The 23,059-nt window shown below is 35.5% G+C and overlaps 2 protein-coding genes across 9 annotated transcripts in view; one reads left to right on the top strand and one right to left on the bottom strand.

The window, feature by feature from the left end:
- The window catches only part of GPATCH2 (G-patch domain containing 2), a 171,825-nt gene extending 157,059 nt beyond the window's left edge, over positions 1-14,766 (bottom strand). For 5 of the 8 annotated variants that reach the window (XR_009052660.1, XR_009052658.1, XR_009052659.1 and 2 more), the window contains exons 1-2: positions 14,615-14,756; positions 4,158-4,877 (exon numbers count right to left, since the gene is read on the bottom strand). Coding sequence is in view for 4 of the 8 variants with exons in the window: in XM_057727561.1 (XP_057583544.1) it covers positions 4,158-4,877; positions 14,615-14,670 (776 nt within the window). In the remaining 4 variants the exon portion in view is untranslated. Of the gene's footprint in view, positions 1-4,157; positions 4,878-14,448; positions 14,588-14,614 lie in introns of those variants that run through there. The other 3 variants (XM_057727563.1, XM_057727559.1, XM_057727560.1) reach the window with 3 other exon arrangements.
- Positions 14,767-15,066: 300 nt separating this feature from the next.
- The window catches only part of SPATA17 (spermatogenesis associated 17), a 188,709-nt gene continuing 180,716 nt past the window's right edge, over positions 15,067-23,059 (top strand). Inside the window, exon 1 of the mRNA XM_057728510.1 lies at positions 15,067-15,134. Coding sequence (XP_057584493.1) covers positions 15,067-15,134 — 68 coding nt within the window. The remainder of the gene's footprint in view (positions 15,135-23,059) is intronic.

Raw genomic sequence — 23,059 nt, 5'->3', positions numbered from 1 at the left:
TTAAATTATAATACTTTTCCATCAACAGGGAGAATTTTGTAATCTTACTTTAAAAAAAAAAAGCATCCTAATCTGTTTTAAAATATTTCAATTGAGAGTTTAGGATTAAAATTATAGATGAAATTCTAAATCCACATATTTTTTCTGAATATGAAATATTTCAGTTATTACTTGATTTTTAAAAAAATAAATATAAACAAAAAGTATAAGAATTTAAGTGGCACATTCTCCCTAGGAACTCTGAATTAGTACCTTTTTCTTTAACTTTCTTCAACTTAACTGAATGTATGAAACTATACTGCACGTGTTAATGAAAGAAAACAATACTTTCTAAAAGCATCATATCCATACATATTTTCTGATTTACAAACACATATGCTCTTCTATACATAGTGCTGTTAGACTATTTAAAACACTTTAGAAACTTTATCTTTCTGCTATTTAGCTGCCCAAACTTCTGTGGATTTTTTTTTTCCCTCTGTTGACTGAGTAGTCCTTTCTTGTCTGCCCTCATCAACACAACTCTAATAAAAGGCCCTATCAGACATACCTTGGGTTAAATTCTTTTACTGAAACCCTCGAGGTAAAATTATTTAAAGTTCATACTTTTTTACATGTTAGAAAGGTACATTCTAAATTGCCTAAGAGGAGTCTGGGGTAGCACTTCATAATCAAGCATATTAATATTTTTTTTCAATTAAATGAAGGAATATCCACATTAAATATAGGTCAAGTTAGGTCTGGCCACAAATTAATTAGTTTTTCACAGCTTTCAGGATTCAGATTGCAGATAAAGGACTGCAAATCTATGTGCCTTTTTTTTTTTTTTTTTTTTTTTTTAATTTGGTACAATGGTCTTCCAAGCTCTCTGAGTTCAGATTTACCCCCTCTAATTTCTTCTACATATAGTCGGGTTCATCTTTTCAAAATATAACTGGTTGACTAAAAATATTCTGATATCCTGGATGGGATCCTGGAATAGAAAAAGGAAAGTAAATAAATACAAAAGAAATTTTAATAAAGTATTGACTTTCGTTAATGTGTCAACATTGGCTCCTTAGTTCTGACAAATGTACCACAGTAAACGGATGACATTAACAACAGGAGAAAGGGGGACACGATGTAGTGGAACAGGGTACACAGGAGCTTTCTGCACTATCTTTGCAACCTTTCCGTAAATCTAGAACTATTCTAAAAGAAAGCCTATAAAACACACAGGTGCATATATGTGTATGTGTGTATATACGTCTGTAAAGAAAAAAAAAGTCTTCTATTAAAATTCTTAAATTACTTCCTCACATTTATTGGATTAAATTTAGATTTCAAGGCTTTCTGTGGATGGGCCCCCACCTAAATTCTTCCCATCTCCATTTCTGGTCCTTTTGTTTATGTTCTTTCTCCAAGTGATATCCGTATTGCCTCTCTCTTTTCTGCCTGCTGTTCTTAAAGATATAAGAAAATCAGAATTCTCTCTCTAAGACCAGCTCTTTAGTCTTTAACGATCCTCATCCTACTCTGAGATATTTTTACATGTGGTTTAAGCAACATGCTTCCTTATTTATATTTCATCTAGTTGACATCTAGCTAGTTGCTCCAAGTATATCATGTAGTTGTTAGTGGGTTCAATAAATCAGAACAAGAACTTACATAGAAGCAAGGCTTTTCATTTTCAGCAACTGACGGCCATTGTAGCTTATCTCTAAGGACACCTCTTCCCATGTTTTTTTACTATGACTTTATAGCACAGTATTTAGAAGAGAATATATTCTGTGAGTGCTTGTTGAATTAATGCATGTACACCAATCGCAATGCCCTGCCCCAATCTGTTCATTTCCTATATTTTCTATTCTTGATAACCTGGGTACCATCTGAGAGTTCTCTTTCTCATTCATCCTCCCCAAAATATAGTCAGCCAACTTTCCACTGATTCCAACTCTTAGAACTGCTCCCATATTTTTTTTCCTCTACTATTGCCACCATAATTCACCTCCCTCTTAAGGATGGACTAGAGGTCAGCCAAAACTAAGCAAGACACTTGTCAACATCAGATATCTTGATAAAATATAAATCTAATTGAGCTAAAAATTCTTCACTGACTTCCCATTACTTATATGATGAAATCCAAACTACTACAGCACACAGGCCTTCAAAACATGATTAATGCTGTAGCCTCAGCTCCCACTTTATATTGTAGTAATAGTGAACTACATATACTTTCCCAGATATATCACACTTGCTTCACAACCATGTCTCTGCATAAGCTATTCCCTCTACCTGGGATGATCCGCCTTAACTCCTCTGATATCTGAACAAGGCTTTCAATCACAGCTCCTTTAGGAAGTTTTGCCCTCACCAGTACCTTCCTCTCAGCACACTTCTTTTTCATCACTTGCTTGTTTGGCTATTCCAGGTTATGAGGCTGAAGAGAACCAGTCTGTCTTATTTGTCTTGGGACCATGAGTGAACAGTAAACAGCAGTTATTCAAATGTGTGGTAAATCACACACACAAAGTGAAGTAATTCCGTTCTTATCTATAAATCAGTTCCAAGGCAACATACAGATTTTTATAGCAGGAAAGCTTTGGAAGTAGTCTCAAAAAACACTTATTCTTGTTGGGAAGATACTTTAAATATTTTGCAATCTTCCCACAGAAGGAATATGCACCTAACTCTTAAATGACCACAAAGGATAGATGTATAGGTAAGTTTAAAATAAAAGGAAAAAAATTTTAATTTATTCAAGAGTGAAAATATCCTTTTTAAAAATTTGTACTTAGGCTGTTGACTGCTGGGTAGCCTGATCACAGCTAATACTCAAATATTTTTAATAACGAAAAGAAATGAGAGTTTCATCTTATTTCTAGTTCAGGGTACACATCTGTCGATAAAAGGCAGACATCAATAAAAGGAGGGGTTTACACAATCAATCCAGAAAGTAGGTAATCTGTGAATAATTCAGAATTGAGGACTTATCTCCACTGCTACACACCCTCCCTCCCAGCAGCTGAGAAAGATAATTACTTTCAAGTCAAGCTGGATGGTCCTCTGTCACAATGGCCCAATACTCGCATACAAACAATTCTCATTCCGGTATAAAAATGACAACTTTCTTGGAAGAAAAGCAGGTACCATAAATTTTTCAAAACCTTCCTGAAACACTTAAGTCATTTTTAGTTCTTTAGAAAAATTACACAAACAGCAAACCACCTCTAATAAAAGGTCCATTCTATAAACTTATACCAGGTCTATATATATATATCTGCTTATACATATATATATCTGCTTATACATATACATATACATATCTGCTTACTAGGTCCATAGCTCACAATCCACATGACTAAAAGGATGCCAATCCTGCCAAATGAAAATCAAATGCTCTTTCCCAGACCATTTTTAAAGAATATTGTTTTCTTGCCCATAGTTCTATGTTTGATTTCAAGGACATGCTTAAAAGGATGAACAGTGTCAATGTTTTCTCATTCCTGCAGGTAACATTAGTTCTTTGTAAAAGAAAAGTGATCACTTACCTTTTGAAGGTGTCAAAACAATCCTTAACAACTATCATTGTGGTATACCTGCTTTCTAGAATGGACAGATTAGACTAACTGCTTCTCCCATTTGTCTCATGACAAGATCAGGAGTGTCTCGACTATAAATTGGGTTTTACCATTTATAAGTGATCGGAATTCCCAGCCATCTACAGACTTCTTAAAATATCTAGTCACACACAGTGAAGTAGTATCCACTTTTGGTTCTCAGGAATCAGAATAAACTGATGTATCATGACACTAAAAAGCACCAACGGCTAAAGCTCTATAATTAAACAAATAAAGAATTATAAGTGCAAATCTATGAGTTATAAATACGCTGTTAGTCAAAAGCATTCTTTCCCATTGAAAATCCATTTCCTTTTCTCTTTGTAGCTGAAAATCAAGTCATTATTACACAATCAAAAGACTGTATAAATCAAACAAGCAATTTTGCTTTGTGTTAAACACCATAAATTATAAGTAAATATAACCATGGTTAAACAGTAATATCACTACCATTATTATAATTTATAATTATTTTAAAATAGAATTAATTAAGATCCAAAACACATTCAGGCACAAACACTGGAGAACATTTCTATATTTAGAGAAGAGAAAAGTCACCTTTCACTCATGAGTTCATCTGAGACTTTCTGCTCCTCGCATTCCATTTTATCCTTACTGGGCTGGCTAATTTCCTCACTTTCTAGCACTACCCCTTCGTCTTGGACTTTTGGTCCTTGTCTAACTAGTTTCAATTTCCTTTTTTTGACTTTGTTCTGGGTAAACTCTTGATACTGGTAAGCTCTACTGTCATTGTCCATGTCCTGATCTCTACAACTTTCCAGGGGCTGGGTCATCGGCCGCTTGGTAGCGCTGTCCTGCGGGAGGTCCACAGCCATGCGCTTGACCTTCCTTCTCCTGCGCAGAGTTCTGTTCCCAAGGCTGTCCACGGCAAAATCAGACTCATGCCACAGAGGTCGCTTCCCTCGAGCGTTATTATTTAAGTTTGATGACGGCCTGCGCTTCGCCACTAGCATTTGGTCGTCAGAGTCACTGTGATCTTTTTTATTATTATTGTGATTCTCTCTGTAGTCCTTGCTTGGTTCTTCTAAACTAGAATCAGAGCCTTCACTTAAGCAGTGACCGGTCTCCCATGGGTGATGAACATTATATGACCTCCGTTTTCTCCCTCTCCGTTTCCTGGCCTGGCGTTTCAGAGGGCAAGAGAGACTTCGAGAATGGTCTCCCGTTTCAGCAAATCCACCTCGAGCTTGCTCTGAGCTCTCCTCCAAGGCTGAGACAAGATCATGAACCAGTTCTTCCATGGTTCGACTGAAATGCCTACATTTTTTTAAAGAAAGAAAAAAAAATTTAAATAGAGCTAACTGTACTAACCTAGTTTATTGCAGCAAACAATTCACTGTAAATCTGACTAGAATTAAGTTATTATAAAGAAATGTTTAAAAGCTACTTAATTTTCCTATCCAAGATATTACACTTCCAAATATTCTGACTCATTTTTAAGCTTTTTCTTGTATAAGTTCTTTTATTAAACATACGAATTACTTCAAGATAGAGTAAGCATAATATCAGCCATGAAAGAGCCCAGTAATTTTATATATTTACTGTCTAGTTATGGAAAAATTATTTCTGCTTAAATCACCATACTTTAGTCTACTCTTGTGCTTTTCCTAGAGCCAGTTTTCCTAGAGCAGGTGTACAGAGTAGAGAGAACTTTCTCAATCCCCTTGCCATCCCACAACATACCCACATACTAATTTCTAAGAAACAAGTTAACATACAATCCTCTACTCACCACATGCTCTACACAGTTACTGCCATGATATGTGAGGCAGACAGAAAAATAGGTAGGTACATTCAAGATTTGTAACATATGTGAAAAGAAAATTTAACCAAACACTAGGCAAATATTTAGACCACACTAATCTCACAACCCAATGAAGCAGAAACTAGGTTCATATTCAGCCTGGAGCCTCACTGGTCTAAAATGGCGCATCATTTTTCTTACAATTACTCTGAAGCAGTCTCTTAGGCCTTAAAAGAAAACAAAAAAACAAAAAACTGAACCACGTGAGAAAATCATCTACCAGTCAGCAAGGATAAACATTATTAGTATTCTTTGAGAACCTTTGTAAATCATAGAGGTCCTTTCCAAACCCAACTCCTAAAGATTCTAAATAAGTTGGTGGGATACAGGGCCCAGACACATATTTTATTTTTTAAACATTACAGGTAATTCAAATATGCACCGCTCTTATGAAGATCATGAACAACCATTTCTTAAACTGAGTTCCAGAAGCACCTAGGAGCAAAATATTCTCGATTATAAAGGACTGTAGAGTTTCTAGAGTCTATAGCAGGGGTAGGCACATTTTCTGTACAGGACCAAGTAGAAAACATTTTAGACTCCGCAGGCCATTAGGTCTCTGGTCACAACTACTCAACTTTTCCCATGATGAGGCCAAAACAATCATAAGGAATACAGAAATTAATGGGTATGGCTGTGTTAATAAAATTTTATTTACAAAACCAAGTGATGGCCAGCCATAGTTTGCTGAGCCCTGGTCTACATACAGTGTTTATAGCCTGTAATTTCAGGCATTCACAAGTTGCCTTTAACAACTTTCAACTTGGTCTTTTCATTTTAAGGATAACTTGAAAACACACGTGATTCACCTGGATTTAGCACTTACAATATGAAGCACATATAAGGCTTCCACCACTTGAGTACTTATTATGGGCCAGGCCTATTTCTAAGTGTTTCATATGCATTACCTCACTTCATTTTCACATAATAACCCTATAGGGTGGTAGGTGAAATACTCAAAGACAGAGATTTAAGGGCAGCCTGCTCAAAGTGACACATGTCAGAAGTGGTAGAAGCAGGACTGCAACCATGGCAATCTGGTTCCAGAGCCTGAATGCTCACCCAACTACAGCCAAGAACAGCTACACAATTCACGTATCCAGTGTGCATTTTTCTTTATGATTGACTTAGCAGCAGGGGATACTATTTATTGTTGAGACAGATTTAATATGCATCTATGTAAAGCTGAGGACTCACAGTCAAGCATTATATTCTTTCGAACAGAAAAAAGACATGGGAGACCTGAATCAACATAAGGCACCGGGCAGTAGTGAGCTGAACTCAAAGAACCAATGATGTAGTCCTCAGTAAAATGCACACTGTGAGCAACTAAGTAACAGGACAGTCTTTCAGCTCATGTGGGTTTGTATTTTCCAGATCTATCTCCTTAGACATTCTGAGCGAATAAATAAAAAGTCAATAGACACATTTTTCAAAAACATGGTGATTCAAATATATATATTTTAAACTAACTCTGGAGGGCCACTAAGATTTTTTTTTTCCTTTAAAAGGGTCCTATATGTTACTCAGGTGGCAGAACACTGAATTTCATGAAGAGAAATATGCATCATATAGGAATTAGCATTAAGCCAATGCAAAGGCTACAATTCCAATTACATTGATAAGCCAAATGGATCTTTTTTCCTGTCTGTTAATAACTGCCTTTTTAGTTTTCTCTTTATTTCAATGAATATTTCGTTCCTTTCCTTTAACACTATTTCTTTGGAGGAAATGTAGTCTGAGAATTATTACCTCTAGAAACAATACTGCACCTTTAAAACAACTCACTGGAAGCCAGTTTAACACGTACAACGATGAAGATCCTCTGTCTAAAAGAAGATTCAGTATCACCTGGTTCTAGAGGAATTTACTTTTTGAAGAAATAGTTTTCTTATCAATGGGTGAACAACTGGTTCTAACTAGTAATGTGAAATGAACTCAATGCATGAATATAATCTCCAACTAAAGTTGCAGGTTATTTTGGAAATTACAATTTAGTGCTTTACTTTAGAAGAGAAAATGTAATGGTCCTGACACTAGAAAAAGGTTAGCACATCAGATTTAATCCACTGAAATTTGATACTATTCAATTAATTTCATTTAAATTAATTCATTAGCACTGCTGTGACTAATGTAGTTTAACAAAATATAATTAATAATATTAATAAAAATGAAAACAAAATTTCTTTGAAACATTATTAAAATTGTGCCAGGCTTATCTGATTTTATATTGATTTTCTTGAGAAAATAAAAAATATTTTAACTAGAAGAATCTAATTTATTCCATGATGTGGTTCAAACATGAATCAACTAAAAAACTACTTTAAAAAGCTTTTCAAAAAAACCCTAAAAAAGACCATTGCCCGGAAACATTTTATCCTAAAGATATTTTCTTAAATAAGTCCTTTCCTACTGGAGGCAAAAATTGGAAATATATAACTTTTCTGCACAAAAATCTATGTTTATTAAGCAACCATAGTTTTAAAGGTTGAATTATAGTAAAATCCAGTGAATTTATCTATCACTTAGCCAATTTTAAAGTTTTATATTCACATTTATAAAACAATTTCTCTTCATTTGGAACCCACTGGAAATGAAATCTTTTGGGAATAGTTTGCACTGAGTGTAATGTCTAAGAGAACAGTTCACTAATCATTTTCTTAAGCTGGTCCAAATGAATAGAATAAAATTACAGTCCCCACTATTTACATAAAGTTGGATTTTGTAAAAGGCAATGACTTGAGTCGATAAGCATTTTGCTTTTTCAGGTGGTATTAGATTATGCTGAGCAATCTAAAATGTATGACCAACCTAGAATTTGATATGCCAGTTTGAGGGAAGAATATTTGGCCAAAGGTCAAGTTTGTTTGTCCTCCTCCAGGCAACATTAAACATCCAGTAAAATGGGTGAATTGCTCTCCTTGGCTTCCTTTAACACCAAGTTCTAATTAATTCAGAAAAAGGCCTTCCTGAAAAATACATGCTCTAGAGTGAGGAGGACCAGTTAATGTAGAAAACACTGCACCGAGTGTAAGTGTTTTTTCAAATGTTTCTGGTTCAAGGAAGAAGAAGCAGGAAGCTGCCCAATTCCTAAGTTACTGCTCCTACGTCCTCGGAGAATTGACAAGTTGACCAATGAACCAAGGGCCTCAAAGGGAGTCAACAATGTAGAGGCAGGCATAGCAGGGGTTGAAGTCCACGAAAGCCCAGAAAGCAAATTCTGCCCAATGACCAACAACTATTTTGTCAATGACTCTTACTTTTTTGAAGACTGTGTAGCAATACTTACTATTTCTAGACGGGAAAAATATAGCACATATACAAAAATTAGTCAGGGAATAATTTCCTTTTCTGGATACTGGAAAGAAAAAAAAAAACTATAACAAGAGGATGGACCTGTGTGCCTAATGAATAAACCCACCAAGTTCATTATAAAACAGAAATCTTCCAGATATACCTAAAGGGTAATTGACTACAGCTTTCACGTATCTAGTTAAGGAAAAAGAAAGTAAATACTCTTTACCACCTCATATGTGATAAAATTCTGATCTTCATCTCTGTAAAACACAGATTATCTCTTCTACAGAGTTAAGTACTTTTAGGAGTGGAGTGCTAAAAGGTACCTGTTGCTAAATACAACTGTTCAATTGGCTTCAAAAATTTAAGGGAATAACCATTTATGTGTTAGGTTCTGTATCAATAAAAATTCAGTGTGTACAAAAACAATGAACTAACAGTGTATAGTTAAAACTATGCTGATGAATATATACTATGACTACCACAAGCTTAAGAAGAAAATAGTCTTGTAATTAGCATGTCTTCATATTCATGTTAGCTTTTATTTAAGATAGGAAAGGTTGGTTGGTCCTAAGAGTATATAGCAAATAGGCAAACAGATCAAAATGAACACGATAGTGTAGACCATGACCATAGGAGACTAAACAGGCAAACGAGCCTTAAAGATGCCACATCAAGGGCTAATTTTTATGACTAATTTAACAAAATATGATTCATAGGAATTATCTAAAGTTTGATTAAGATTTCTGCTGCTCATAGGAATTTACAGATTTCCTTCCTTAATGGTAATATTATTTGTCAAAATAAGTCTTTATCTCAGTCTAGTAACCTATTAAGAAATTATATCTTCAATTTTCCCTGTTTATGTATTTTGGGACAGTTTATAGGAAATTAAGAATAACTCTAACATTAAATGGTAACACTCGGGCTAGTTTAGAAATTCCTTGACCTATCTATATAAGGAATCATTTATCTCTTTTTTAAAAAAGTAGCATGGGCGTGGGGAAATCTATCTTATTCTGAAACATGCAAATGATTAATTATAACTTTACATTGACACGAGACAATAAAATATGGAACAGAATTCTCTAGGGGAAAAAAGGCTGGGAAGAAACTGTAGAGAACATGAGCTTTAAAAGTCAAAGCAAGATATTGGAAGCTAAATTATACTATATTCATCAGCCATAGGACTGTGGACAAATTACTTATCCTTTGACTCTGTTTCTTCATCATAAAAATGGGTATAATTGACTACCTCGTAGGGATCCTGGGAGGATAAAAATAGGTACTTATGTGTGAGAACAGTTATTTCATCTTTCAACAACCACTACACACAAATAAGAGGAAACTGTTACTGAAATATCAAATCCTTCTTTTAAGGTACAAACTATACTATGAATCCTGAGTATATCATAATAAAAGCTAAGACCATCAACCTTTCTGAGTTCTTTTACCTCTCTGAATGATGGGGAGAGAGGAGATAACAGACATTTGCAAAAACCTTGCACACAATTTCAAGAAATTTATGTATTTCCTTAAAGACTTTTATCAATTGGAAAAAACAAAACAAAACCAAACATCTCAAGTGAAAAAAAAAAATTGAAGCTGTGTATTTGACCTCCTCCTATCCTAACAATATACAGATATAAGAAGAAAAAACAAAAAGAAAAGATATCATCCTTCCAAGTTAAGAGTCACAAATTCACCACCAAACAGAAAAACTCACTTCCCACGATGTGAGCAAAAGTTCTACTGACTTGCACTCAACTCGAGGTGTTCCTGGCAGTCGCTACTTTGTCACTCTGCCACCAAAGGAACCCTCAGAAAGCTTGTTTCCTCCTCACCTAGCAATGTGACAAAAAACAGATCATACATGGCTTTAGAAAAAAGAAAATCTAATTCTACTTTCCAAACAGTGATTTAACATGGCAGCTCATTCATTATTTAAATTTGAAGATCATTCTTTTGATTTTTTTCTTCGTTTAATGATTCAAGGGTCATTCAAACTTCTTTCCTTGTACTGTAAACACTTTCAAAATGTAAACTATCGAATAAAAAACTGCCTAAGTGAAATAAAGTCAGTCTAAAACACATAAAAATAATTTAAAATCTAAAAAATAATTCATAACAATTCTTGTTAACAAGCATATATTAAACACATCTAGACAACCTTCTAATATTTAGGAAATGAGTCTCGTGCATTGCTCATACATGGTGACTACTCAATATTTTTAAATATGTAATATAATCTGAATTCCTAGAATAGGAATGAGAATGAAGACAACTGAATATTAACTACAAGTACCAGCATAATGCTTGACACATAACAGATGTTTTAAAAAAGACTGTTGGATGAACAAACCAATCAATGACTAAATGAGTGAACAAATAACAAAGGAAATATATGACTTGCCTGAAAATTTGGACAATCCAGATTTCAAGTTGAAACAGAAACCTGACTCAGACAAACCTGACAGTTTGAAACTGAGTTCAAGATAAAAGGCCAAAAAAAAAAAAAAAAAGCACACACAAAAAAGCAATTACTTAAAAAGCACATTTTCACTATGTAGTTTTTCAGACCTAAAGAAAATCAAAATACCAAATAGAAATGAAATTATACAAGCAAAGGTCCAGAATCAATACAGTTTATTCGTAATGGCTTTTTTTTTTTTAAAGCAGAGCCACATAAAGTGAAATAAATAGATTCTATAGCTCAATACATCAATAATGATTCAATAGTTTCATTATCAAGCACTAATTTAAAAAATCTGTTTAGTTCAAACTTTAAAATCTTAAAAAAAAAAGCCCTCAGGAATTGTCTTTAAATATAAACCACTAATAAAGGAAAAAGTAATAAAGTGTGTCAAATTCTAAATGTGATTTGTCCATTAAATGAATCAAATTTGAAAAGGCAGGTTAACATTCTAAGTACCAAAATAGATACTTTTTGGACCCCACTTTCAAGATTGTAGGTGAATGAGGTGGCAGAAAGGGAAGACAGACACTCCCAGATATAAAGATTTTATAAAAATATAATATGCCCTCTTTCATACAGTGATTCAGGGGACACTGACCGAACCCACAGCTCCAAAAATGACTGACTGGACAAAGGATAATCCCTTAGACTTTGAAATAACTGATTTAAGAACATTAGCCAGTGTTTGACCATGGCTTTTCCCTAGCCAGAGGGATTGCTTCAGAATGAGTATGTGAATATTAAAAAAAATATGTATATATATATACAATATGGACTACTTATAAGAATAACTAGCACAAAAAATACTAATTTCCTGACACAAAAAATCATAGAATTTTTATTATTTAATTATATAAAACTTTTCTTCCTTAGGCTTTTAAATTATAAAATAAAATATCACTTCTACTTTTTAACAAATTACTAAAAAAGAGAAAAATCATCTACATTTACCCATGTGGGGCCTGAAAATTGAAAACTAACCTCGACATTGGAGAAAATGTTGAATTCAAGATGGGAGTTAAATACATCAGGAATTCTAGGCTGGTTAACAAATCTGGACATATACTTTCCGGTTTACATATTTCTTGCTATACTGTATCTCATTTGGACACACAGGCAGTATACTAGGCTAGTGCAGAACTTTTTTTTTTAGATATACTAGAATCATACTGCAAATATGATATTTGGGTAAGTTATTTAAACTATATTTGCTCCTCTCTCACCATCTCTAAAATGCAAAACATGATAACACCTACCTCAAAAGATTTACATGAGATGATATATATATATATATATATATACTTAAAACCTAGCACCAGATAACTACTTAGTAGTAGCACCCCTAGTGGCACTGAGATTTCATTACTGGGATAAAACACACAGGCATAGTACAGTAAATTTCTGATGAATGAATGAAAAGGAAAATTCCGTTAAGATATTCTGAATAATGAAATGCTTGTGCAGATAAACTAGAAAATAAAGGATCCAAATTTCTGGAACACACTGATTCTGCCAAATCAGGTGTGACTTAAGAACTTCATTCAAAAACACTGATAACACGCCAGGCACTATGATATCCTCTGATGCCATAAGAAAGGATGAATTCCATGCCAAGTAAAATAGAGAACTAAAAGAGGGCTTCTCTATATCACAAAGAGGCACCTAACCATGATTTAGGTAGAAGGTGGAGGGGTGAGGAAGGAGTTGAAAGAGCCATGGTTTTAAATTAAGTAGTCATCTATCCTACAAATCAGTATCACTACAGAGAGAGCAGACCAATCCGCAGAGCACATTTTGTCTCCCCCCCCTTAAAGAGATGCTTCATGGTGAAACATTAAGAAAGGTACCCTGGAGAGGGAGCCCTGGGGTGATGGAAATGTCCTATATCTTGTTTTGCGTGGTGATTACACAGTACATATAACTGCCAAAACTAAAAATACTAAACACTTAAGAACTACACATTTTATTTTATGCTAATTACTTCATCATTAAAAAAAAGGCTCATTTAAAAAAAGTGCTCTCTACTTTTCTCACAGGAAAATGTGAGCATTTAAAAGGAATATAACCAAAATAATGGCTATAACTCCTGTTATACAATATATCCTTGTTGTTTATTTTATACATAGTTTGTATATCTTAATCCCATGCCCCTAATTTGCCCTTCCCCATTATCTTGTAATAACTTTCAATGGAGTATAATCTGTAAAAATACTGAATCACAATGCTGTACAGCTGAAACTAATACAATATTGTAAATCAACTATATTTCAACTAAAACAAATTGTTAAAAAGGAGCATAACCAAGTCTATATTCATTATAAACTGAACTACAGAATGATCTGACCTCATTCAAAACATTTCAGGCAAGATACTCTTTTTAACTTTTCAGTGATAGGTGATGCAAAAGAAATTCTTCGAGATCACAGACTACTAGAATCCACCATTTTCCCATTTGCTGCAGAAACTAGGAATGGACAGACATACGTCAGCCGCATTTCACGTGTTTTCAACACTTTATGTTTGAGAACAGTCAGTGCAAAATCTGCTTGTTTGTTTCACTGCTAATGTTAGGTAGACTTGGAGGAAAGACGCTTGGGCAAAAAACAAGACCGGAATTACAGAGTTTTCAACTAGAAATCCAAAAACCCAGCTTCTAGCTCTAGGATTAAAGGATGCATGGCAACACTGGACAAGTCACTTAGCTATTCTGTGCCTGTGATAATCTCCTATCACAGGGCTGTCATAAAGATAAAGTGTGTGAATGTGTGAAAGCACGTTGACAAATCAAATCAGTTTATTATTCTAAAGTGGCGTTGGTGGTATGAAACTGTAGTCGAACCCCAAATTCAATCCTGACATTTAGATGTTCTCAAGGGACATCCCATGCACACACATCTCATTTGAACTGGAATGGAACGCTCAACGGGCAGAAACTGGTAGGTTACACCTACTCCAAAAACGGAGGTGGGAGGGCGAAGTCTCCTCCACTACTAAACTTCCCGCAGTCTAGATCTCTGGGATTTGATCTTCCAAAACACCTGGTATGATCTAGTAAATTTAATAAGGGAAGTGAGGCAATAAGGCCTAAATGAAGATACTTTCTTCTGTACCCTCGTCTTGTCAGCAATCAATGAGGAAATGAATTGCTCCTGGAGTACAGAAAGCTTTACTCCTAAATGATCGTGGCGTGGTAGACAAAACATCAGTCAGCAAACTTCGACTGTATTCCTCCGCAAATCTGTAGCACACACCTCAACGCCTTCCTCAAATTGTGTCCATCTCAGGCACGAGTGAGAGCAAGGCCTAAAGGTCTTCAGATTATCCATCACAACTCCCTCCCCCTTCCCTTCCAGGTCCAGCGGCCTCCGGCCATCACACCCTTTCCTCATCTCCCATCCCCAGGGCCGCCAGCCTCACCAGCTGTTCCCGGCGGCTGGAGCTCCGATCGGTTGGCGCCCGGCGGCCCCGAACATTAACGACACCCAGGAGCCTGGCCTCGAGGCTCAGGCCCGAGAACAGACTCCAGCTACTACAGCACCAGCGGCTTCCCAAGAGCAGTTCAGCATTTTGAGCTGAGCTTCCGGAAGCCGACTGGAGGCGGAAACCGGATGCCGGGAGCAACCATTAATCCCCCCCCCCGAGAATCTCCTCTTTTTGCTCAAGGAAGAGATAGGAGCCAATTATTTAAAATTTTTCATAAGCAAAGTTTTTTTTTTAACTTTTTCCTAGTGTTCTTGAAGCTGAAACAGTGTGGGGGAGGACATGTGGAGTCAACGAAAAGTTGAACTCCCGGGACCAGCGAGATGGTTTAGCCCGGTTGCCTAGGAGACCGAGAGTCACTCCAGCTGCGCAGCCTGCGCGCTGAGGCTATGGCCACGTTAGCCCGGCTGCAGGGTCGGTCGACGAGCATAGCACATCAGTACTACTACAGGAACAGGTAGGGCATCAACTAGGGGAGGGCGCAAAGTCCTGGCTTCACCCCTAGCCCGTTGTTCCTCAGCAGGAGCGTCCTGTGAACAAATTCCCTAACTCACCGAGTACCACCCACGTCTCCGTCATGTGTGGGCTGCAAACAGAATTGCACATTTGAAAGTCGTGTTAGCATACAGGGGGATTATAGATACAGGGGACCATGGTTATGAGCTGGAGATGATTTAAGTAAAATTCCAGTATAAAGGAAATTGTAAAATGAAGTGATTTCCTTTGACATCATGACTCCCGCAATGTAATGAAACCAGTGTCCCCTTGATGGAAGGTTTAATGGCCTGACCAGGGCTGTCCAGACTCCTCAGCTGGGTGCTCTCAGAGCATCCCCTGTCTACCTGGGGATTGGAGCCTCCATTATGTCACAAGTATCATTGAACTCAACTGTTCTGTGACTCAATTGTCGTTCCTAAGCGACAGTGTCTAAACTATTCTGACAAGATAATCAGTACCAATATGTTAATTTATAGAAGAGGGCTAAAGGAAGACACTGGCGTCCTCGTCCATCTCTCTACACCTAAACTTCTCACTAGAGGTTCCTTTGAACACGGGCCTTCTGGAAGCAATGCCTCAGGAGATTTTCCAACTTAAGAGAAACTCCAAAAAAAAGCAAATCAGACGATGGTAGAAGATAGTGACATGCCAGACCAATAGAAAATATGCCAAGAAGATAGAATCCTACTGGGCTGTTTTTATTCTCACAGTTATCTCACCTACTACATTCTTAGAGCACTGCGTACCTCTTCTATAGCACTTATCACAATTTAATTTTACATTCTGTTATGAGATAGTATATGAGATATGTAAGTCCCATGCCTCTTAAACTAGAAGTGGGGGGTTTGCCCATCATTATTTTGGTCTCTAGTGTCTGTCACAATTTCTGACACATAATAGCTACACAGTAATTCCATAAGCGAATCTTTCAATCGATCATTGGTCGTGGTTTATGTAAATGTACTAAAAATAGCTAAAAGACAGTTTATGTATTATCTATGTAGATAAATTATGTGGAAGGTCCTGTATTTATGACATAGATATCTGAAAGAAGTAAATTCCATCCCTGTGATGTTCACAGCCTAATATGGAATACAGGCATTTAAAAAATAATTACAGTAGAGTAAGCATGAATAGGAAGGGAAATGACTAACATTTCTTGGGCACTGATGATATGCTGGGCATTGCACTAGGAACTTTTCTATATAATATTCATTTGGTCTTCACAACTTTACAGGTTAGTGTATTAATCCATATTTTTAGAGCTTGAGAAGAGTGTTTTGAAAAGCCCGGTGAAGTGTCACACAACTGCAAACAGACATAATTTTTTCTACAGATTTCAGTGTTAATCTTTATCCCCATCTCCTGACTTTTGACAGTGGGTACATTTTCCCAAAACTGGAGGTGGTTTGGAGAAAAAACTAGGGCTAGACAAAGGCCATGATGAGAATAGGCTAGCATTCCTTCCATTTCATTTGTTATTATTATATTTTCAGTATGAAGCACAGTCTGTAAAGATCACGAAGGAATCAAAATTTGCCTAGTTTAGGAAAAAGGGTATTGATTAGCGTAGGAGCAAAAACCATATAAAATGTTAGTATATGAAAATATAAACAGGCAATTTCCTTAAGAAATTGTTGTCATTTCCCATCCGTTATTGACTAGATCAGGTTTTTTGCAAACTTCAGCGTACATCAGAATCACCTGAGGGTCTTGGTAAAATGCAGATTCTGATTTTCTGATTCAGTGGATCTCAGTTATAGCCAGCAAATCTGCATTTCTCACAAGGGTTCCTATCAGGCCCCGTTGTGCATAAAAAGGGAGACTTCGTAAGAAAAAAAAAAAAAGGTGTATGGGCCTGTAATTTAATTTGTAAACATCCGTACAAGTTATATATTTATTCCTTCCTTACACGAGGCAAGGAAAATGAGATTTAGATGGATTGGTAATTTGTATGAGGTCATACAACTGCTAAGTCTCCAAACCAAAAAACCCAACTCTAAGGCCTGTGCTCTTCAGTATCACACTAGGCAAGATGTTCTTCCCACTGAACTAGTTTTGATGAGTTAAGTGAGGAGAAGCACCAAATCCAGAAATCCAAATAGCCTAAGCACATTGTTCCCCAGGTCCATTAGCATGGAGGCAACAGAGTTGGAGGAAACAATTTTAATTCTTCTTAGTTTGTTTTAATGTCTTCCTTCTACTTAGGTAACAAGGCAATGGCAAAAATGTTTCTACCTAACAGCTGGCACCAGATTGCCTCTAATGTTGAAACATGACTTTGTTGGGGAAAATATACTATGACTAAATGCTTAGATTAGCACCTGAATCCTCCAGGGCCTGGGTGTCCACCCAAGAGAGAAGCTTCTCTGCCTAACATAGGGGAAAGATCTGGGACTCTAAGAAGTGAGAAGCAAATATGGTAGTAGCTGATGAGACGAGACAGCTGGGGCATGCATAGATTTCTGCATTGTCAGATCCACTAAGGCCCTCTGGGAAGTGACTCCCACAAGAAATATTTGGTGGGTGCTCATGTTTGGTGGTCTACTGATCAAAGAGGCTGAATATTGTGTCTTGCTTGTTCCAAGGTGGCAGAAAATAATACAATGAGTGATATGACTAATTATTGGCCTTTAAAAAAAAAAACAACTTTCACTGTTACTTCCTAGTTTCGTTTCTGTTCTTCCGAATTACTGAGATTTCTTTGTGACTTATTGGCCATTTATACTATCCTCTTTATGGAAAGAAGTGTTCAGTATATGTTCATTAATCATATTATTCCTTTCCCCCATATCCTTATTTAAATTTCATCTATTTACTATGTCAAACTCCGATAGGAATGAGTTCAATATGTCCCCCTTTCACTGAATTCCCCTGAGTTCCACTGAGTAGTACCTTTTTATGTTACTTAGTTTATATGTGTGTACTAAGAGTCTCTTCATTATTGGCTATATATATTGGTCTTTTTTGAATATGCAAAATATTTCACCTTGGAATCCAACTTGCAATTTTAAAAAGTTATTTTTATTATTTCTTTAAACAGATTTAATGCAGTAACATACAACATGTGATATTAATATTGAGCCTCCTTTATCTGATATGAGTTAATCATATCATTTTGTATATTTCTCTTCATAAGCAGCACATTTTAGGGTTTTAAATAATTAGAACCCAGGAAGTTTGTGATGGGTTAAGTTTGCTTTTTTTATTATTTTATTTTATTTTATATTGGATTATAGTTAATTTACAATATTGTGTTAGTTTCAGGTGTACAGCAAAATGATTCAGTTCTACACATACATATTGATAAATAGGCATCACCGTATGTTAACCTACTTTTAAATTCTTGTCCTTCTCTCATGACTTCTCATGTGTAAACGTTGGTTCTTTTTTTTTAATTTTAGATTTTATTATTACTCAGAAGGAAACTTATTTCTAACATTCTTATGAGAACTCAATGCACTCTACTTAGATTCTCAATACTTTATGAATTAAATATTCACTGATTAATTAAATCCTGATGGAGCACCTACTATGTGCTAAGCACTGTTCTATGTATTAAGGATACAGCAGTGAACAAAAAAGTCATGAGGGAAACAGAACATAAATAAACTTACATATAATGTTTTGGGGTGATTGCAAATAAAAAGAATAAAGCAAGGTAACGTGAGCAGTGTGAACAAACATCCTGTTTTAAGTAGAGTGGTCTGAGGATGCTCCTCTGATCAGGTGATATTTGAACAGAGTCCTAATAAAAGTGAATGAGTAGGCCTACTAGATAGGCACTTAGGGATGAGCCTTCAGGAGCTGTAACAGCACGTACTATGGCCCTGTTGTCAGAAGCTGCATGAATGTGTTGGCAGGACAGGGTTGGAGACCAGATCATTTGGGGCTTTTAAGCCATAGTAAGGATATTGGATTCTACTCTGATTAAGATAGGAAGTCATAGGGGATTTTCAATAGAGGAGTGACTTCATCTGACTTCTGTCTATAAAAATACATAATAAACAAAACTCAAAACTTACTTTGCAATTGGTTAAAGCATTTTGATTTTGTTTTCTTTTTTTCTGCTTTCCTCCTCCAGTTCCATCATTTATTAGTTTAACTCTTTGTGGCCTGTTTTGCGTGTTAAGAAAATTTAGTCAAATTTGCTTATATGAGAAAAATAAATAACATTCGAAATCATTTTAAACCATATATAGTTTTTATAAAGCTCTATAAGCAGAAATTAACCTAATATATACCAGAATCTCTTTTAATTAACTTAGCTGAAAGGGAAAGTATGTGTAGGGGAATATTGAGAAAGCAGGTGCTCAGGAAGAGGGCTAGAAGTTCTATAAAGACATGATAGAGACCAAATAGCCAGCTGTCAAATTTTCACATCTCTCATCCTCTGAAACAGGGCATGCTGAATGTGTGAGGATAGAGAGGAGGGAGTAGAAAGAGAAATAAATGCTATTGAATATCTGCTCTGTGCTGAGAACTCTGTTAAATGCTTTCACAAGTATTATTTTGATTTTCATAATAATCATATGAAGCGATGTTTATTATTCCTACTTTACAGTGGAGGAAAATGAGCTCTTAAGAGTGTAAGTTACTTGTTGAAAAAGATCACAGATCTAATGAAGTTTGAACCATCTCAGTCCAAAGCTTATGTTTGGAATATGGGGGCTTTAAATCAAGCCCCTGCATGGAATTAGGCGTATCAAATATATAAGTTCTAAGCTGCCTTTCTAAGGTCAAGTTGAGGAAAGGGAAACACCTGGTGTGGCAAGTACTCTCCAGTACAAGACTGATGATTTGCCTGGACTTCATTACCTTGTGTCAAACCTGAAGTATAATGTTCCTTAAGTTGGCCTGATTCTGGAGTTCATTGTTCCCATAAACTTAATTTGTTTCTAACTCCAACATAGTCAGAGGTTCCTGACTGCATTCTTAGTCTAATTGGTTGGTTTGGTGTCCTTGACTTTGGGCAGTCATCTTGGTCCTAAGTAACCTAAATATTGTATATAGCAGCTTAGTCAGATAGACATGAGTCACATCCTCTGATTCTAATTAGTTGCTGATTTTTCTGTTCAGTGGGACTCAATTCTGACCAGTAAAGTTTAACAAGGCTTCTGCCAAGTATACAAGGATGGTGTATGCCAGAGTGCAAGAACAGTAGAAATCCTAATTCTGTGTTACTTTAGGCTTAAACTTAAGCTCTTAAATGTATACTCTTACCTTACTTAAACACTTTAAATATCAGTTTTCCCATCTGTAAACGAGGCAATAATGCCTATTGACGTGTCAACTGAGAAGATTAAGTGATTAGTTAGCACCCAGTAAATTCATAATATTAAAGGAAATCCCAACAGGAGGGCAAAAATAAAATGCATATGATCCACTCAGTGGATGTAAGAAAGGCATTTGATAAATGTAATATCTATTTCTGGGAATTTTTCTTTTCTTTACAAAAAATTTAAAAATTTTGATATATTATGTACATTTAATGAAGTATATAAACTATAAGTGTGCTGTGCAATAATTTTTACATATGTATATACCTATGTAGCTGTCACTCAGATAAATTTCTTAAATGTTTAAAAAAAATTAATAAATGAGAAATAAAAGGAAATGTGCTTAATGAGAAAGAATATGTTTCTAAAACCAATAGCCAACATCATATGTATTGATGAAATACAACATAGATAGTTCCATTTAATTCAAAAACAAGAGAAAAATACGCATTAATTCTACTATTTGGGGCCTTTTTCTGGAAATTGTAGCCAATACTGTAATAAAAGAAAAAAAGAAAAGGCTATTAGTAAGGGAAGAAGTAAACTTGTTGGTTACAGATCATGAAATTATAAAGCTGAGAAAATGCAAGATAATCTACTTTAAAAAAAACTTTTTGGAAATGAGATGAGTCTGGTAAAGTGTCAGATTACAAGGTAAATTTTAAAAAGTCAGTAACTCTTCGTGGTGCCAGTAATAACTAGACAAGGAATTAGATCAGAAGACATACTAAGCATTTATGTATACTTCTCCTTTGATTCCATTCAAAATACAGGTAAGTGTAAAAAATTTTTAAAGAATAAATCTGCAAAATTTTAAAAACAAAAAAGCATGCAATTGATGAGTAATTTTGAAGAATTTCTAGAAAAATAAATTCAATAGGAAGATGGAGAGATTGGAGTCTAAGCCAGCAGCTGTTATTCTTTTCTTCCTTGCACACCTGTGTTTGGATAACTCTGTGGTCAGAATAAGGGAAGGACAGCTATAAGGACTTAGAAAGAAGCCTGCATCTGGTAGAGACCACAGATGATATAGATACTAGTGGGACCTCTGGTATGTCTCCAAAATCGGCTACCAAAAGCTTGAAGAATCACTTCTGAGAATTGATGGCTTCTTTTCTTTAACCATGGAAACATTGGAGTCCTGACCTGGAATTGGTCCAAGGAATGCCTATGCCTTGTGCCCCAAAAGAGAAATCTCAGTTTCCCAACATGTTCACTGCTGGCTTACTGAACAGAAAACGTTTTGTACAGTAACTTTTACTGCCTGTCAGTACATTACTGCCCTAGTGACCTGAGCAGGCAGTCCTGCCTAGATATCAAGCAATTAAATATCTGTTGACATAAGTAGGCAGAGAAAATTCAGAAGCCATTCAAGGGAACTTTAGTTGGAGGAAGGAGATTAAGCTAAGAAGCCAAAATAGGTGGCTACTGTGGAGTTAGAACCAATGGGAGACTCAGATGTAAACTTTAATAAAAATATAATGAGAACTTTTACAGAAATAAAACTAGAGAAAAAAAATTTACTGGAACCAATTAAAATTCTTTCCAGTTTAAAAATGTAAGAAACGAATTTTAAAAAATAGGATAGTCACAATTGAAATGTTAATGTTTCAGGAAAACATGGTGGATATATCTAGGGGACTTAGTATATGAATAATAGTCACTGAAGAATATGGAGTAGGGATGGGAAGGAGATAGACTAATAATAAAGAAATACAGTAAGAAAATGTTCCTGAACTGAAGAATGAGTATGACTTTGAATTGAAAGACCGTCTGAGTCCTAGACAGGATTTTCCTTTGGAGGATGTACTTCTTAGATATTACCTATTCCAAGGATACAGAAAAAACTTCTAATATGGAAAAGAAAAAAGTGATTTACTAAGGAAAGAGTCCAGCATTAGATGGCTCATATGAAACACGGAGACCTGGAACAGAAAAGGACAATAATTGATTATTCAAAGTAACATCTAAAAATCCTAAACCTAGCAAAGATTTTATTCATTGTTTTTGATGAGACATTTTTAGACATGTAAAGACTCGGAGTTATGTCATCCATATATCCAACCTGAGGAAATGTTCTCAAGAAAGTACTCTGTGTAATCAAATGAAAATTAAATCATAACGAAGATTTGAAGATAGGGGAAGAAAAAAGAAGTAACAGAAATCATGAGCAATTATACTTGTATGGAATATTTATAGTTAAATTTAGATAAGCATTGTGTTACCGAGATTTATGAGATACCCCTTATTCTATGCATTTAAAAGACTCCAGTTGGCACTTTCAGTGTTCTTCCTAGATATTCTTGTGCAAGTTCAAAAATTTGTTAGTACATTTTCAATCAACAAGTAGTTACAGGCAACAGTCTTGCTAATTGTCTCACTAATATATAATGCAGGTACTTCTTTATCTAGCTTCTAATATGTTACCTCTCCACTCTTCTGGCCTAAATTGTCTCTCTGGTGGCCTTAAGAACTCCTCCATTGGCTACCCCATCACCTACTCCCAAAGCCAGTGACATACATTTTGGGTTTATGGTAACGTCTATCATACTATCTTTCAGTTTTTTATGTAGTCAAATTAGTCAATCTATTTCTCTGGTTTTGG

This window comes from Hippopotamus amphibius, chromosome 3 (assembly GCF_030028045.1).
Source record: "Hippopotamus amphibius kiboko isolate mHipAmp2 chromosome 3, mHipAmp2.hap2, whole genome shotgun sequence".
NCBI lineage: Eukaryota > Metazoa > Chordata > Mammalia > Artiodactyla > Hippopotamidae > Hippopotamus > Hippopotamus amphibius.
The sequence above is the reverse complement of the archived record's forward strand: the minus strand, read 5'-3'. Positions and strand labels throughout refer to the sequence as shown.